The 17,541-nt window shown below is 35.6% G+C and overlaps 1 protein-coding gene and 1 long non-coding RNA gene across 2 annotated transcripts in view; both read left to right on the top strand.

Annotated features, from left to right (window-relative positions):
• Positions 1 to 8,917: 8,917 nt before the first annotated feature.
• Positions 8,918 to 17,541, top strand: part of LOC144842976 (von Willebrand factor A domain-containing protein 8-like) — a 63,552-nt gene continuing 54,928 nt past the window's right edge. The window contains exons 1-3 of the mRNA XM_078699608.1: positions 8,918 to 9,089; positions 15,929 to 16,006; positions 16,477 to 16,532. Coding sequence (XP_078555734.1) covers positions 8,975 to 9,089; positions 15,929 to 16,006; positions 16,477 to 16,532 — 249 coding nt within the window. The 5' untranslated portion in view covers positions 8,918 to 8,974. The remainder of the gene's footprint in view (positions 9,090 to 15,928; positions 16,007 to 16,476; positions 16,533 to 17,541) is intronic.
• On the top strand, positions 11,279 to 12,573 carry LOC144842978 (uncharacterized). The gene is made up of 3 exons (XR_013612211.1): positions 11,279 to 11,473; positions 11,715 to 11,842; positions 12,201 to 12,573. It is a non-coding gene; the product is annotated as an uncharacterized LOC144842978 (long non-coding RNA).

Below are 17,541 nucleotides of genomic sequence, written 5' to 3'. Positions count from 1 at the left end.
TAAAATGTTTTAAAAAAATGGTATGATGATTTTTTTACAAGCAAAAGAGAAGCTCTGGAAATAATTTAAAAATAATTGAAGAAGTCGCTCGATGGTAGGCCTAACGATAATAAATATAAAACACATGACATGTCTGTGAAGTTGGTTACTAGTTCCTAGTTCCTAGTTCCTTATTCAAATTCAATTAAAGGGACAGTCACGTCACAAATATTTTTAAAAACGGATTTTAATACGTAATAATTGTCTAATTGAGTTGTTATTGCATCAACATGTTAGCCTTGACCTCCTCTACTTCTTCCGGTCAAAGTTCATTAACATTTATTAATTTACACCCTCTACGGCGAATAAGTAACTAGCTTTTACGAACGTTATAACACTTGACCTACTTCCTTTTTTCAAAATATTTTGGTATAGATCGATGACCCTTGACCTACTCTAGCATTTTCCACCCTAGTTCCGCGAACTTTTTTGCATCTACGCCCTCTACGGCGAATAAGTAACTGGTTTTACGAACATTATAACACTTGACCTGCTAAATTTTTTCAAAATATTTTGGTATGAATCGATCACCCTTGACCTACTCTATCATTTGCCACTCCAGTTCCGCGAACTTTTTTGCATCTACGCCCTCTACGGCGAATAAGTAACTGGCTTTACGAACGTTATAACACTTGACCTACTTAATTTTTTCAAAATGTTTTGGTATGGATCGATCACCCTTGACCTACTTTACCATTTGCCACCCCAGTTCCGCGAACTTTTTTGCATCTTCGCCCTCTACGGCGAATAAGTAACTGGCTTTACGAACGTTATAACACTTGACCTACTTAATTTTTTCAAAATATTTTGGTATGAATCGATCACCCTTGACCTACTCTATCATTTGCCACCCCAGTTCCGCGAACTTTTTTGCATCTACGCCCTCTACGGCGAATAAATAACTGACTTTTACGAACGTTATAACACTTGACCTACTTAAATTTTTCAAAATGTTTTGGTATGGATCGATCATCCTTGATCTACTTTACCATTTGCTACCCCAGTTCTGTGAACTTTTTTGCATCTACGCCCTCTACGGCGAATAAGTAACTGGCTTTACGAACCTTATAACACTTGACCTGCTTAATTGTTTCAAAATATTTAGGTATAAATCGATCACCCTAGACCTACTCTACTAATTGCCACCCCAGTTCCGCGAACTTTTTTGCGTCTACGCCCTCTACGGCGAATAAGTAACTGGCTTTACAAACGTTATAACACCTGACCTACTTAATTTTTTCAAAATGTTTTGGTATGGATCGATCACCCTTGACCTACTTTACCATTTGCCACCCCATTTCCGCGAACTTTTTGGCATCTACGCCCTCTACGGCGAATAAGTAACTGGCTTTACGAACGTTATAACACTTGACCTACTTATTTTTTTCAAAATATTTTGGTATGGATCGATTACCCTTGACCTACTCTACCATTTGCCACCCCAGTTCCGCGAACTTTTTTGCATCTACGCCCTCTACGGCGAATAAGTAACTGGCTTTACGAACGTTATAACACTTGACCTACTTAATTTTTTCAAAATATTTTGGTATGGATCGATCACCCTTGACCTACTCTATCATTTGCCACCCCAGTTCCGCGAACTTTTTTGTGTCTACGCCCTCTACGGCGAATAAATAACTGGCTTTTACGAACGTTATAACACTTGACCTACTTAATTTTGTAAAAATATTTTGGTATGAATCGATCACCCTTGACCTACTTTAACATTTGCCACACCAGTTCCGCAAACTTTTTGGCATCTACGACCTCTACGGCGAATAAGTAACTGGCTTTTACGAACGTTATAACACTTGACCTACTTAATTTTTTTGGGGGGTGGCAAGTGGTAAAGTAGGTCAAGGGTGATCGATCCATACCAGAACATTTTGAAAGAATTAAGTAGGTCAAGTGTTATAACGTTCGTAAAAGCCAGTTACTTATTCGCCGTAGAGGGTGTAAATGAATAAAATGTTAATGAACTTTGACCGGAAGATGTAGAGGAGGTCAAGGCTAACATGTTGATGCAATAACAACTCAATTAGACAATTATTACGTATTAAAATCTGTTTTTAAAAATATTTGTGACGTGACTGTCCCTTTAATTGAATTTGAATAAGGAACTAGGAACTAGTAACCAACTTCACAGATATAGATATGACATTGTTGTTGTTATCAACATTCAGTGAATCTATTATTATGATTGTCAGTAAGTACAAATCCACAGATTCAAAGATAGAACATATATTGAAAAGATTGGGCAAGCTTTGCGCTTGTACAAAATAACAATATAATTTTCCGACGCATTACAAATATATATCTTCAGTTGTCAAAACAATTTTTGATGTCCCGCTTACAAGAGGAAAAAACATTCGAATTGGTACGGTACGGTCACAATTGTAACACAACTTTCGTGAATGTTCCAGCACAACCATATGACGACATACAACGTTCACAATGAAAGCGTTCGGATCGTGTGAACTGTTCCTCATGTATGAAAATAGGGGTTCCGTAGGATTTTAATGCCCAAAATGAGATTTCACTTGATTTTACTTTATTATGGTGCTAGGATACCAAAAATGCTAGGTAACAAATTTTCACGAGCCCGTAACCATGGTAACAGCCCCAAGTTCAAAATGGCGACCAAATGGCCCTATCTCCATACCCCTTTGGTCTATTGACAAGATATTGGTATCAAAATACTTGGAATATATATATTTATATTCGTTGTAATAGAACATTTTTACTAAATGCAACCGGAAATGCTATTTTTCTGTACTATTGACCCTTGACCTTGACTCGTACTGTATCTTAAAAACGGCTGGTCATAACAATTTTAAAATGGTCTCAAATTGCTCAGACCTTATATATTTATATTTATTGTAATTCAATATTTTGTTAAAAAATGTCCGGAAGCAAAGTTATTGACCTTTGACATAGAGAATAGCTTACAAGGATTTTTATTCAGTAGGGTCTGGTCATATCTCCATAACCATTTGGTCTATTGACAAGATATTGGTATCAAAATACTTGGAATAAATATATTTATATTCGTTCTAATAGACCATTTTGACTAAATGTAACCGGAAATTCTATTTTCCTTTACTAGTGACCCTTGACCTTGACTCGCACTCTATCTAAAAAACGGCTGCTCATGGAAATTTTAAAATGGTCTCAAATTTCTCAGACCATACATATTTATATTTATTGTAATGCAATACTTTGTAAGAAAATGACCGGAAGTAAAGTTATTCGCCATTGACATAGAGAATAGCTATTTACATTACAAGGATGGATAAATATTGGTCAGATGTTTTGGCCCTACTCTGAAGTTATTTCACTTTTACTAAGAATACATCAATAATACTTAAGTAATGTGGGACTCCAACAACCTCCAGATCACTAGCCTGGCGTTCACTAGGATAATTATGTTATGCATTCAGTTCTTTTCTAAACTCACATTTTCAAATATGGTTTTTAATTGCCACTTTGAACCTCTATAAACGTATTAATTGAAGATTTCTGATTTGGCTAAAAGTAGTAAATGCCAGAGTGAGATTTGATGGTAATTATAACCTATATTATTAGGAAGGTATCTTGTAGATTTGTTTCGCCCATGACTGGTTTTCATTTATATGCTCGTCTGATACATTGCCATCTAACACAAATGAACCAGCTTGGCTTGATGTAGATGACACAATAACAGTGAATAAAAGATTGTAATTAATTTGAATGTAAAGAAAAAAAAATCTGTATTTAAATAGTGCTCTTTTCCCGGATCAGGCTCTAGAACAGAAGGAAAACAATTAAAATGGGTTGGTGGTCTTGTTGGCACTACTTAAGATGAGGAAATCAAACTAGATATCCCATTGAACTCACTCTTCAACACAAAACACACAAATCCTTCAAGATTTCATCAAAATACATTCATAACAAAATCAACACTTTTTTGTCTTAGTAATAATTTCAAAAGAAGTCAAGAAATATATCTTAAACAGAGATAATAAAAAAAGGAGTTGAAGCTTTTTGAAGTTTGTGAGCAAAGTCTGGTTGTGGACTCCCTGAAAAGAAAATGAAACTAAAAACATTTAGTTGCTTGAAGGAGATGAAATCATAAGATGCTGTAAACATCAAATTGGTTCCTTGGCTTGGCGATATGACAAAATAGCAGTCAATGTTAGCATTGAAAGATTGCTTCTCATATCTCGAAACATCTAAGAAGAAAAACCAAGGAATGTCTAACCATGTAATAATGTATGGCCGGCAGCAGTTCAATGTATGAGAAACAGCCATATATGAAATGTTTCAAGAAGAACAAGCATTAAAGGTACAAAAGTTGAAGAATCAACCACTCTTACTCCTTGACTGTCTTAATGGCAACGAGGATGCTCACACAATAAAAGCATGGTATCTATATATAAATTATGGAATAGGCGAGCACAATGGAAAAACTTCGGTACCTTAGGCTATCTCAGATGTACCGCGAAACGTAGATTTGATAACATTAGTTTCCACTATTACGATATTGTTCCATATTTCTATCTTAGGAAGATATTATAAAAGGTTTTATAGGGAAATTTCTGATTTCAATCGGTAAATTTTAACTCTACGCGCGGTAGAAGTAATTTCCGGGTTCACGGTAGGTGTGTCAATCACCTTGCAACTTCCCTGCATGGTTGGTTTCAACCAGGGAGTTGTAAAACAACTAAGTTGGCCGTTGGTGCTTGGTGGCGATAGCCATTTTGGTTTTTCAAATTAAATATATTCATAACACATAGGAGTAAATTGTGGGAAATAATTATATAAATTACATCGAGAGAACTGATGATAAGAGCTTTTGTTTGAAATCGAATGAAACCCCGATTATAGCCAAATTGTTGAGTTAAGCTGCCAGGACTTTATGTATACTGTGCGCTATCTGTGTCCCGTTAGGACCCTGGGATACTTCTGCCCATGTTGCAAGCCATCTAAAACGTCTTAGGCCAAAACGGCTTACTGTGTCGCGGAATAATGTATTAATTTTACCAATTAGGATGGTACAGTATTTATTTGAATAAACGCCCGGAACACCTCCCCAATAAAACATCAATTAAAATAATTATCGCCACTTATCGCCATCGAATTAAATATAATATTCGAATGATAATAATATGTATAAACTCATTTTTTAGTCCCTACCACAAACAATTGCCTATACGTGCTCAAATAGAAAAATGCAAAGTTCATGTTTATTAGGTCAAAGGTCACTAACTTTACTTCCGGTCATTTTCTAAAAAATGTTGCATTCAAATAAATATAAATATGTATGGTCTGAGCAATTTGAGACCATTTTTAAATTTCTATAATCAGCCGTTTTTTAGATACAGTGCAAGTCAAGGTCAATAGTGCATAAAAATGGCATTTCCGGTTACATTTAGTAAAAATGTTCTATTACAACAGATATAAATATATTTATTCCGAGTATTTTGATACCAATATCTTGTCAATAGACTAAAGGCTTATGGAGATATGACCAGAGAATACTGAATAAAAATCCTTGTAAGCTATTCTCTATGTCAAAGGTCAATAACTTTGCTTCCGGACATTTTTTAACAAAATATTGCATTACAATAGATATAAATATATAAGGTCTGAACAATTTGAGACCATTTTTAAATTTCTATGACCAGCCGTTTTTAAGATACAGTACGAGTCAAGGTCAAGGGTCAATAGTACAGAAAAATAGCATTTCCGGTTGCATTTAGTAAAAATGTTCTATTACAACGAATATAAATATATATATTCCGAGTATTTTGATACCAATATCTTGTCAATAGACCAAAGGGTTATGGAGATATGGCCATTTGGTCGCCATTCTGAAATTGGGGCCGTTACCATGGTTACGGGATCGTGAAAATTTGTTACCTAGCATTTTTGGTATCCTAGCACCATAATAAAGTTAAATCAAGTGAAATCTCACTTTGGGCATTAAAATCCTACGGAAATACACGAGGACCCTGACTATCACCTGTTACTACGCTTGTGCGAGAGCAAGAGAAATGGTACGGACCAATAATCCGGAACACGTCCTAAAACTTCGCGACATTACCATATCATACACTATAGGGTCACCTTCCAATTTAATTCCTTCAAACACCACAAGGACAAATCCCAACATTTCAGCATTGCCAAAAAAGGAAACAGCATAAATTCCCGGTAAAAGTGTTACAGGATTACAATTCGATCAGGCCTACGACTCGGAGGCAATTTTTCATATTTTAAACCGGAGCTCCACTTACTTAGGAAACATTTAAGTCATACGTTAAAAGAAGCCGCGTTACACGCCAACTTAGACCACACCCAGTAAAACATACACTCGTTCAGAATCGGAAGGGCCACAAAACTTAGGGACCTGGGCGCAGATGAACAAGAAATTAAAGCTACCAGAAGATGGAAAAGCGACGCATATAAACGATATATCCCACTGCATAACTCTTAGTAATAAAAATTTACATTTACATTATAACTCACTTACATCCATGCGTCTATTTACGTTTGTTTTCTTTCAGTATTGGCGATGTGTTAGTACAACTTTGCTCCCATTGCAGTGCACGGTAGTGAAGCCCTCGGATTAGCCTTGGGTGGAAGGTGCTGATGCTCAACATACTGCCATGAAGTATCTGGGTATACTTTCATGGGGAGCATCGTTGTATTAATGGTGATTTTTGTACCTATCAGTATCTTTGGAGACTCTTCCAGGGAGTCCTGGTTGAATCATTTTTTTTTATCTCAGTTTCATGTGGGTAAGTGAACATTCTTCCTTGTTTCCTGCACTTTGGTGGGCTGCTCTTGGCGGTGCCTTGGCACCTGCCGCGGGCTATTTTTCTCTGAGCATCCCTGTTGTGCTTACTTAGAATTGGAAAATTATTGCTATATAACTTACATTTGCTTATGACTTTTATGTGCAATTTTACATGGGCGAATGTTCATTTACTAATTAAACTATTTAAGCAAGAATTTGACAATGATATCCATCATCCGTCTTATTGACTCTACACTCAAAGATGTTGAGAAGGGTAAATGTTTTGTGAATCTATGTGCCACTGACTTTACTAAAGCTTTTGATCGTGTTGATCATAATGTTATTATTAAAAAGTTGATTGAATTGGATGTGAGGTCGTCCATAATTCCCATCGTTTGTCATCTTCCAGACATTGCTTGGCCCTGTACTTTTCCTAGTACTTATTAACGATGCTTGTGTTGATTGCTGTAGACGATGGAAATATGTGGATGACCTCACCTTTGGGTAGGTCGTTCGCAAAGGTGATTTGCCTTCCATGCAATCCCTGTGATGGTCTGAGTGTTTGGTGTTCATCCAATAATGAAACCCAAACCCTCCAAATGCCATATCTTGGTTGTCAATTTTCTTAAGGACAAGTCGAATGATATTATATCGCCTTCTTTTAGTCTGAGTGGTTCTATTTTACAAGTAGTTGATCACATGACGCTTCTTGGTGTAATCATTTAAAATGACCTGAAATGGGAACTAATAATATTGTGTCTAGAGCTTCTAGACGTTTATTTTCCTTGTGCATTTTGAAGAAAGCTGGAATCTTAATTAATGATCTGTTGACTGTTTATATGGCTGATATAAAACCTATATTAGAATATGCTGCCCCTGTTTGGCATGGCGCTATCACTAAAGATATGTCCAAGTCTATTGAAAAGGTACAAAAGAGAGCATTGCAAATCATGCTAGGTAAAAACTATTTGTGCATGATCATGCTGTTACTGGATTACCTACTCTTGTAGAAGAAACAAACTGGTGTTGTCTTTCGGGGAAGGCTTATTAAAATACGAGCTGTTTAGAGAAATACTTCCCCCTCTTCATAAGCCAGCTCGGTCTCTCAGAATCAACCGTGCTCGAATTACCTCATTGTAAAACCAGCAGACTTAGGTCGTCTCCAGTTCCCACCATGGTGGATATAATTAATAGGCACCATGTTTTTTTTTTCTCGTTAAGTCAATGGGTCTTGTTTGGTTCCTTGTTGTAATTTGGTACTTCTGTATTTTTAAGATATTAATAAGTGAATGTTTTGAGGTTTTTTATTCATGTATGTTATCTTAATTCATTGTACGATATTTAATTTTAATAGGATATTTCTATTTTTATAGCAATTTTAACTAATTTGTATATATTTGTAATGCAATTCATTTCAGTCCTTGACTGTCGTTTTGTAATTGGCTGTATTTTTAATATACCGAATAAATAAAAAAATAAATCATTGAAATACCTTAATATACAATTAATCAATCCCTCCAAAAAGTTCCTAGACCAACTTAGGACCAATTATTAACCTCAGAGATGACGTAACAACATATGCTAATGAACAGAAGCCGATATACCACCCCCAAGTTCGATTAGCCTCGAAACACACACCTTTACCTTACCGACACTTCTCTTCATGATACATCTACAGCAACACCTCACTTACAGCATCACTTATACTTTGTTCCTGTTTCTGTATTACCTTATCATTCTTGTATTATTGTTATAACGTATTATTGAATAAACAACTGTGATGTTCAACAACCAACCGAGTAGAGTCTTTAATACAGTATAACCTCCACACATGCCTATATAATATTATCATGACATATTATGATCTCGCACTTTTGTTAATTAGGAAATTGTAAACGAGATGCTCGTATGCATGTATCGCATGTTGAAAACGATAAGATACCTCGGCTAAATTTCCGACTGCCTCGCTTGCCTCGCTGCCCCGCTCGCTCGACCGCCGAGTGTAAATATTAAACACGAGGGTAGATAATGAGATACACTATCTTTGTTTGGATGAATGTCTGTTGCTTTTTGCCTAGGTAGTAGCAGCCTAGGCCTAGTACAGTAGTATTCGTTGAAAGTGCGCTTGGGCCAGGTTTTTAGTGACAAGTAGTTTAAATGTCTGCTATTATAAGAATGAGTGCTGTCGAAAATTCTATTAGGCGCATTAAACACTTACAGTTGGTTTTAACGTCAAACCGATGTTCACCCTCGATAGTTTTATGTCACACAGGTAAGCCATTCATCCAGCAGCGGCCAGGCCAACCAAGGGTCCAGCTTATAGCTAGATTCGGGTGGCACTACGCCTAGCCTAGGTTCGTAGGCCAACTTTACCTAGGCCTAGGCTTAATTGAATTTACGTTCAAATTGTGATTTTCTTGCGCAATTTGAAACTGCACAGGGTCAAGGATTTATTGCAGATTGTATACAATTTGAACCATAGAATAGGCCCTAGCTAGGACCAGGCTAGACTTAGCCTAGCTTAGGCTAGGCTAGAGACTGGAGTAAAGACAAAAATAATAAAAAGTATTAATTAGGCCTAGCCTAGGCTGGATATAAAAGTATTTTAATATTCACCATATTATATATATTCCGTTATATAGAATCAACGCAATAGATTGGTCAATTGAAAATCGCTCATGCATGCAAATTTTTGATATAGGCCTAGCCTCCTAGGCTAGGCCTACCTCTGATAATTTGGTCGCCGTCGCCGCCGCCGCAATGGGAGTGTCACGATAAATATGGTCCGGGGCCAAAATCGGTCCGATCGGACCAGTTTTGGCTCTAAAGTTGTGGCCAAAAGCAGTCCGCCACTGCCAAAATCGGTCCGGGCTTTTCTTCTGTCGATTTTAATTGCATTACTAGGCCTATGATGCTGTTTTAAGTTGTTTATGGCTAGAAAAATATCCCATGATATATATTAGTAAGTTCCCAGGTAGCAAGCCCATATGGGGCCCATATATAAATTACCTGGGCAAGTTTATGTGGGCTATGGAATATTCAACCCATATGGGGCCCAGGTGGGAAAACACACATATAACCTGCCCACATTTTACCCGCATGGGGCCCATCTGTAAAATATATGGGCAGATACATATGGGCTTGCCCATTTTTAACCCATATGGGATTCATAAACCAAACAGCTGGGAAAATGCATATGGGTTTGCCCACACCCAATATACATGGGGCCCATATGACATAAACCTGGGTTGTTACATATGGGTATGCCCATATACAATGTACATGGGGCCCATCTGTATAATATATGGGCAGATACATATGGGTTGCCCATTTGTGACCCATATGGGATTTGTAAGTTAAAAGCATGGGCAAATACATATGGGTTTTCCCATACAAAAAATACATGGGGCCCACATGCCATAAACATGGGCTGATACATATGGGTATGCCCATATACAATGTACATGGGGCCCATATATACAATTTATGGGCTGGTACATATGGGTTGCCCATTTTTTACCCATATGGGTATCGTAAGCTAAAAGCATGGGCAAATACATATGGGTTTTCCCACACACACAATACATGGGGCCCACATGCCATAAACATGGGCTGATACATATGGGTATGCCCATATACAACGTACATGGGGCCCACCTATACAATAGATGGGCAGGTACATATGGGTTGCCCATTTGTGACCCATATGGGATTCATAAGCTAAAAGCATGGGCAAATACATATGGGTTTGCCCACACAAAAAATACACGGGGCCCATATGCCATAAACCTGGGCTGATACATATGGATATGCCCATATACAACTTACATGGGGCCCATCTGTACAATATATGGGCAAATACATATGGGTTGCCCATTTGTGATCCATATGGGATTCGTAAGCGAAAAGCATGGGCAAATACATATGGGTATTCCAATTACAAATGCATTTTGGTACACCCACAACATACATGGGGTTCATCTGTAAAATATATGGGCATGCAGTTGCCACATATGGGATAAGAAACGCCCTGATAAATTATTTGTTACCCACAAAACGTAAAAACGTATAAAACGTACATGAACCTACTATATGTAAACATTTCCATAAAGACGGTGTATACAGTACTGAAAAGATTTAAGATATACATTTCAATATTACAGACAGATAAAATTACTGAAGTATGGGAATGAAAAGTATTGAAGATTGGGTGGCACGATACAGTATTAAACAATACAATACCTATCGACAAATATGAATTAAAACAAACTAAGTACTAAAATCAATGCATTCACAATGTTTTATATAGGCATGTACTGTATAATCAATGGGAATCTTTGACAATGAAACAATCCGAGGTCAACTTTCAAAGGCAAGTACAGTATTCCCTAGCTGAGCATTAACTGTTAAGGCACATTCCAATATGATGACCATAGTAAATTGACCATTGCCATTGGCCAATGGAACATAAACTGACCTCAATGTCGAGTTCTCCCACATTTGAAATACCTCAAACCTGAAATCAGTTTAATACTGTACCTTTTTAAGACAGTACACTATACCACATAGTATTCATTACAGCGTTCTGTCAAATGAAATTGACTCAACAGCATAATTATGTCTTCAAAAGTAAACTATAGTGCAACAAGATGTAAGGTAAGTTATTAATTTGAATACTCTATTTATTATTATATAATACGGCCGGTAATGTAACAATGTAAAGCTTTTAATTACAATATTATTTTAGGCATTAATTAATGCATGTGTGCAGCATGTATGTTTAAGAAGCAGGCTAGGCCATGGCTAGCAGATTATAAAATGTTAGAGGTCCATGTTTTGTGTATAATTATTATATAAAAATCATCTTAAGTTATATTTCTATTTAACACATTTTCAGATCATAGGCTCGTAATATGTAGCCGAGATAGCCAGTACAATAACATTGTAGCACTACTAGCTAGCAAAAATCAATTGGACTGGAAAGAAATTTCAGAAAAAATAAGATGCCTGTATAATCAAACTTCGGTAAGTGCGTTTAAATCACATTATATATTAGTCTTTTCTTTCAATTATTAGGGAACGTATTCACGTACACTTATAATACTATAATTCAAATTTCATAATTATTTCTTCTTTCAAAAGCAAGGTGGACATTGTTTTTCTAAATTATAGAAAATAATAAAACAATATTAACATATAAACATATTAACTTGTTAATAGGAGGGTAACATAAATAAATCTTGGAAAAGATTTATTTTTTAAATCATTATTAAAAATATCATAATCGATCGAAAAAAATCTGTCCTCAACAGTGTTTTGTTTACAAATTTATCAATCTAAGATACGTAAATAATTGAGTTTACATTTTTGTTTCTTTTTTCAGGAACCCAAAATCAAATATTGTGGCAACAAATGACAAAGTGACAATTTTGTAGAAGGCAAAGAAGTACTGATGGGGCGCGATGGAAGGCTTTTTAAGCCCAAAATAAAACCCGTAGATAAACTTTACGACGCTTGGTTTAAACGCTACAGAATCATGTTGAACATTGTCTAATTTTTCATTATTTATAGATCATTTAGTATTTTTGTTGTTGTAAAGAATTTAACTTTCGATAAATCAATCATCAAGTACAGTACTCACTTCAGCTATTTCCAGTAGCCTTTGTCACGCAAATTATAAATAATAAATTCATAACAGTATTTATAATTGTCCTGTATGTGTAAGTTGTATGTGCATCTGTGCATTCTTTTACATTTCGATAGCCCATTGCAATTCCCATACGTTTCTGGATATGGGGCCCATGTGGGTTTTGTATGGGATGGGATTCCTAAGATGGGACCCACATGGGTACTGGGAGCAAAACCAGAGGAATCCAATATTGGTAACCAATTATGATACCCATTTGTTTTCAGATATGGGCCCCATATGGGTTTTGTTTGGAATGGTCTTACCAAGATGGGACCCACATGGGGCTTGGGTGCAAAACTGTTAAAATCCCATATGGGCAACACATAATTTGCCCATTAAGTCTTCGGATATGGGCCCCATGTGGGTTCTGTATGGGATAGGCTACTCAATATGGGACCCACATGGGTATCGGGTGCAAAACAAGATGAATCCCATATGGTACCCATATTTTTTTCTGATATGGGTCCCATGTGGTTATATATGGGCTATGTGGGCCTTCCCATGTGGGACCCATATGGTTCTTGGGTGCAAAAATAGTTGAATCCCATATGGGAAACATAATATGATACCCATATGCTTTGAAATATGGGCCCCATATGGGTTATATATGGGCTATGTGGGCCTTCCCATGTGGGACCCATATGGTTCTTGGGTGCAAAAATAGTTGAATCCCATATGGGAAACATAATATGATACCCATATGCTTTGAAATATGGGCCCCATATGGGTTATATATGGGCTATGTGGGCCTTCCCATATGGGACCCACATGGTTCTTGGGTGCAAAAATAGTGGAATCCCATATGGGAAACCCATATGGTACCCATGTATGCTCTCATATGGGTCCCATATGGTTCCCATATGGGCTTGCTACCTGGGTTATCTTGTCGGATAAATACTATAAATAAATGTATTTTATCTAAAAACATGACTTAGGTGTTCACTCATATTTCAGCCTGCCACACACTCACACGAACGGGTATGAGACGCTGATATTGCCAGCTAGATTTTATTTATGATTGAGGCCTTTTCCTTCCTCAGCCTAATCAATATTGGATAATTGTTTTATAATTTAATTGTATTGAATTGATATATTGATTGATTAACCATAAATAATTAATAAATTAAATTGTTTGTAACATCATGGGGAAATGAGATGTTAAAAAAGAACAAAATAGATTAAAAACAGGCAGAGATACATATTGTATACAAAAAGCCTAACAATTATTACTAATTATTGATGAGTTACTACTAATAATGATAATAAAAAAAACAGGCTTAATTTATAATATTAAAATAACAAATAAAACCCCGTAGTTTTCAATATAATGACTAATCGTGGTGATATATGATATGATGATATATACATTATGACTTATTTTGCGCACCATATATTTGTAAGACCGGACCATATTTGGCGGCCAAAAACAGTCCTACTGCTCGGACCGATTTTATCCAGGCCGGACCAGTTTTGGCGGCCAAAATTGGTCCGGCCGGACAGGTTTTGGCAGCCATAAATGGTCCCCCGGACTGATTATGGCAGCCAAAACTGGTCCGCCGGACCGATTTTGGTCCGGACTGATTTTGGTGTGACAGGAGGCAACAACGATACGATGGTGGTTTCTTTTCATGTACAAAGTTTAACACCATTTTTTTGTAATGATTGGCTGGCTGATTTAGTGGTGTGGTACTGCAGCTAGGGGACTAGTTGTTTTTTTTTCCAAAAACTCACTATAATATAATTGTCTTTTAGTCGCCATCGTCTTTACCCACCATCGCCTAGAGGGATGTTACCATGGTCAGTTGAGTTCCGGTGCCGGAACCCTAACCACAGCGTTTAATATTAGCCTATTAAGTATTATAACAGTGTTTTAACATTGGCCTATAGCGTTCATTGGGTATGATCCAAATAATGGGTATGAGTAAGCCGGTCAGGGCCCGGTAGGTTTTTATGATATGAAATTATGTCAAGTACATTTGATTAACATGCTTTATGGTAAAATTTATTTATTTCTAGAAACAAGTTAAAATCAGTTAAAATGTTGTTTTTTTATTTTTTTTACTTTTTATTCGTCAAAACAAAATATCACTTATCACAGAGGGCAGACTTTCCTTAACCTTAACCCTAATACGTTGAAGAGAAACTTCGTGCACAAAAGTGGCGGGAAGAAAAATAACTAGATTTGAACTTGTCACCATGACAAGTTTGTGTTATCTGCGGCAACGCAACCTGCACATGCAAGAATTGATTGAGCGAGAACATATTAAAATCTAGGAGAAAATGGGGTACACATGAGTGCGATGCGCTCTATTTAATGATAAAAACTAGAAAAAATCCTATTTTAAACATTCAAGTGGCCATATAATGACGTCACAACATCCGGTAGGTACACATGTTACATGAATTCATATCTACAACTCATCAACTTCCATAATACGTTAAAAAAATTGGGGGTCACCAACCATCCTGAGGAGCTATAATTTTTTACTAAAAATTAGATATATTTTTCACAAATTTGCATTAAATTAACCCTTTTTGAGCACACAATTATTAAAGTTTTACATGCATGTGCGTCATGGTGCGCGTAATATCTTTCACTCCATAGAATGTTGAACCCATCATAAATTATCAATTTATTAAGTTTCAATAAAAAATGGCTTTTGGTGTCTGAATTTATTATCAATCGCAGAATTTCATAAAATGGCGCTGTGTAACTCAAAAACCTTATTTGAACATCTTCACATAAAGGTTTACTTACAGTTTGGTAAAGTTAAAAAAAAAGATCCAAACAATCACAAGGGATCCACAGATCCAAAAAAATAATACCAAGAGGTTATCCGCTTGCAATGGATTACAAATTAATATTTTTTACATGGTCACGCCATGGATTTTGCTTAAATTTGGTACGCAAAGAGCCCCTATTGGTCATTCCATTTTTGTACTGAATTGTTCGCATTTTTGGACTTTGTTGGACAACAAATTTTCCTTTTAATTAGGCCTGTCATTTGTCATCTATTTGTTTGCGTGAAACAAATTTTTTTTCGCAGGGAAAAAATAATCCTACCCTTTCACAAAAAAGCCATTCATTTTCATTGTATGTATGTCTGCTGTAGTGCTAATGAGCTCTGATTGGATACAAATTTGTATAGTATTGGCCTTAACTTTTAATGTATTATTACAGTAGCTAATATTCCCTGTTGTTTATGCCACACCAAAAGGTGAGTTTGTATGTCCAATGATCTTATTTTACATTTTTTGATAATGCTAGGGTTTTTGATCAGGTAGTACAATTTTTAATGAAATGAATAATATGAATAATGAATAAGTTTATTAAAAAATAAAGAAACCATATAATGGCTGCATTTAAATTTTTGTTGCAGATAACTATTACCATTTCTTTCTCATGAAACAATCAATTTCAGATTCAAGAATAACTATTGGAGGAGTGAGCAGGGCAGTAAAGAATCCAAACAATCCACAGTTAGTTCCAATCAATTATGGTAAGAAACAATTTAATAATTGACACAGTACACTATGTTATGGTCTGTCATTCTAAGCTAAAAGCAACCTGTTTTATTACTGTATTTGGTTAGTGAAGATACTAGGCAGAAACACTTAAAAATACTACTGTTGGTTCTATGACATTTTTAAAAATAATTTTTCAATTTTTGGTATTTAGAATAGCACAAAGACACATTAAATCTCTATGAAAAATAATATAATTTAATGCTTAATGAGATATAAAATATATTTGGTTTAATTGAATTAATCTGTAAATACAAATCCGGACGATTTGGTCCACTATTCTTTTTTTTAAATTAAAGTTTTATACGATAGTCTTGGTTTTAATGCTGATTGTCTTTTGTAAGCCCTCCTTTTGCAATTCAGTTTTCTTACTGCCATGAAATTAAGTTTATGATTTTTTATATTTGCTTTCTGAATAAAGTTACTTATATATAATTGTTTTCAGTTGGGAAAAATATACCACAATCAGTTCTACAGCATCTAAGATGGATAATGCAGAAGGTATTCATTTGTGCTCTGAAATTAAATATTTTAATATTAAGATAAAATTATTCTGTTTCATCCCCATACAATATTAGTAGTTACCGTATTAACCCTTTCACTGCGTGTACCGGGTATTACCAGGTAAAAACAAATGTCGTTGAACTGCATATACCCGGTATTACCCGGTATGGGGAAAACAATTTAACTTTATTTGCCTACAATATATAGCACCCTCTATATTTTTTCGATAAACTTGAATATACTGTATTTGCAATTCATGTAAAATATTTTTTTCATCATTACATGCGCCCTCTATATTTTTTAATATCGTCTTGTAATTTTAATTTCAATTTGTTCCCTCTATATAGTTTTCTATACTTAGTTATTTCGATCTTGGAAAGTATTAGTATTAGCATAATGGCGCAAAAATTACCAAATTTTACCCACCCCCATAGGGCAACATCATGTTCATTGCCACACGCAAAAAGAATTCCAAAATAATCTTTTAATAGTTTTTCTATCACAGTGATTTTTTTTGGAATATTTCATTATTTCTAAGCTTTTGCCCCAACACTTTGATTTGTGCATAATTTGTTATAAAACGATAAATAAGCATCTGTATTATTTTTATTGTAGTCTATTTCGTGCCCAGCTTACCTTGGATAAACCGACATTAGCCTGACCCGTCTTGGTACAGTATTCGAACCTCGCCCCAGTGGTAGAGACTCTTTCATTCAGTTCGAATACTGTACCAAGACGGGTCAGGCTAATGTTGGTTTATCCAGGTAAGCTAGCACTTATAGACTACCAACACCACTTTTGGTTTGTGTAATTTAATCTGAAGATTACAATAAAACAATACAGATGTTTGTTTTATTGCAATCTATTCTATATTTAAACAAATCAAAATATGTGGAAAATAGACGACATTTTAAGCAGGTATAAATCTCAGAGTTTTTTCTGTCGTACAACATAAAAGACCCTATCCCTACATTTTTTAGATCTAATTTAAAGGTCGCAAACTGCA

Source organism: Antedon bifida, chromosome 5 (assembly GCF_963402885.1).
Source record: "Antedon bifida chromosome 5, ecAntBifi1.1, whole genome shotgun sequence".
In the NCBI taxonomy this organism is placed as follows: domain Eukaryota; kingdom Metazoa; phylum Echinodermata; class Crinoidea; order Comatulida; family Antedonidae; genus Antedon; species Antedon bifida.
This window is presented reverse-complemented; position numbering and strand designations above follow the sequence as displayed.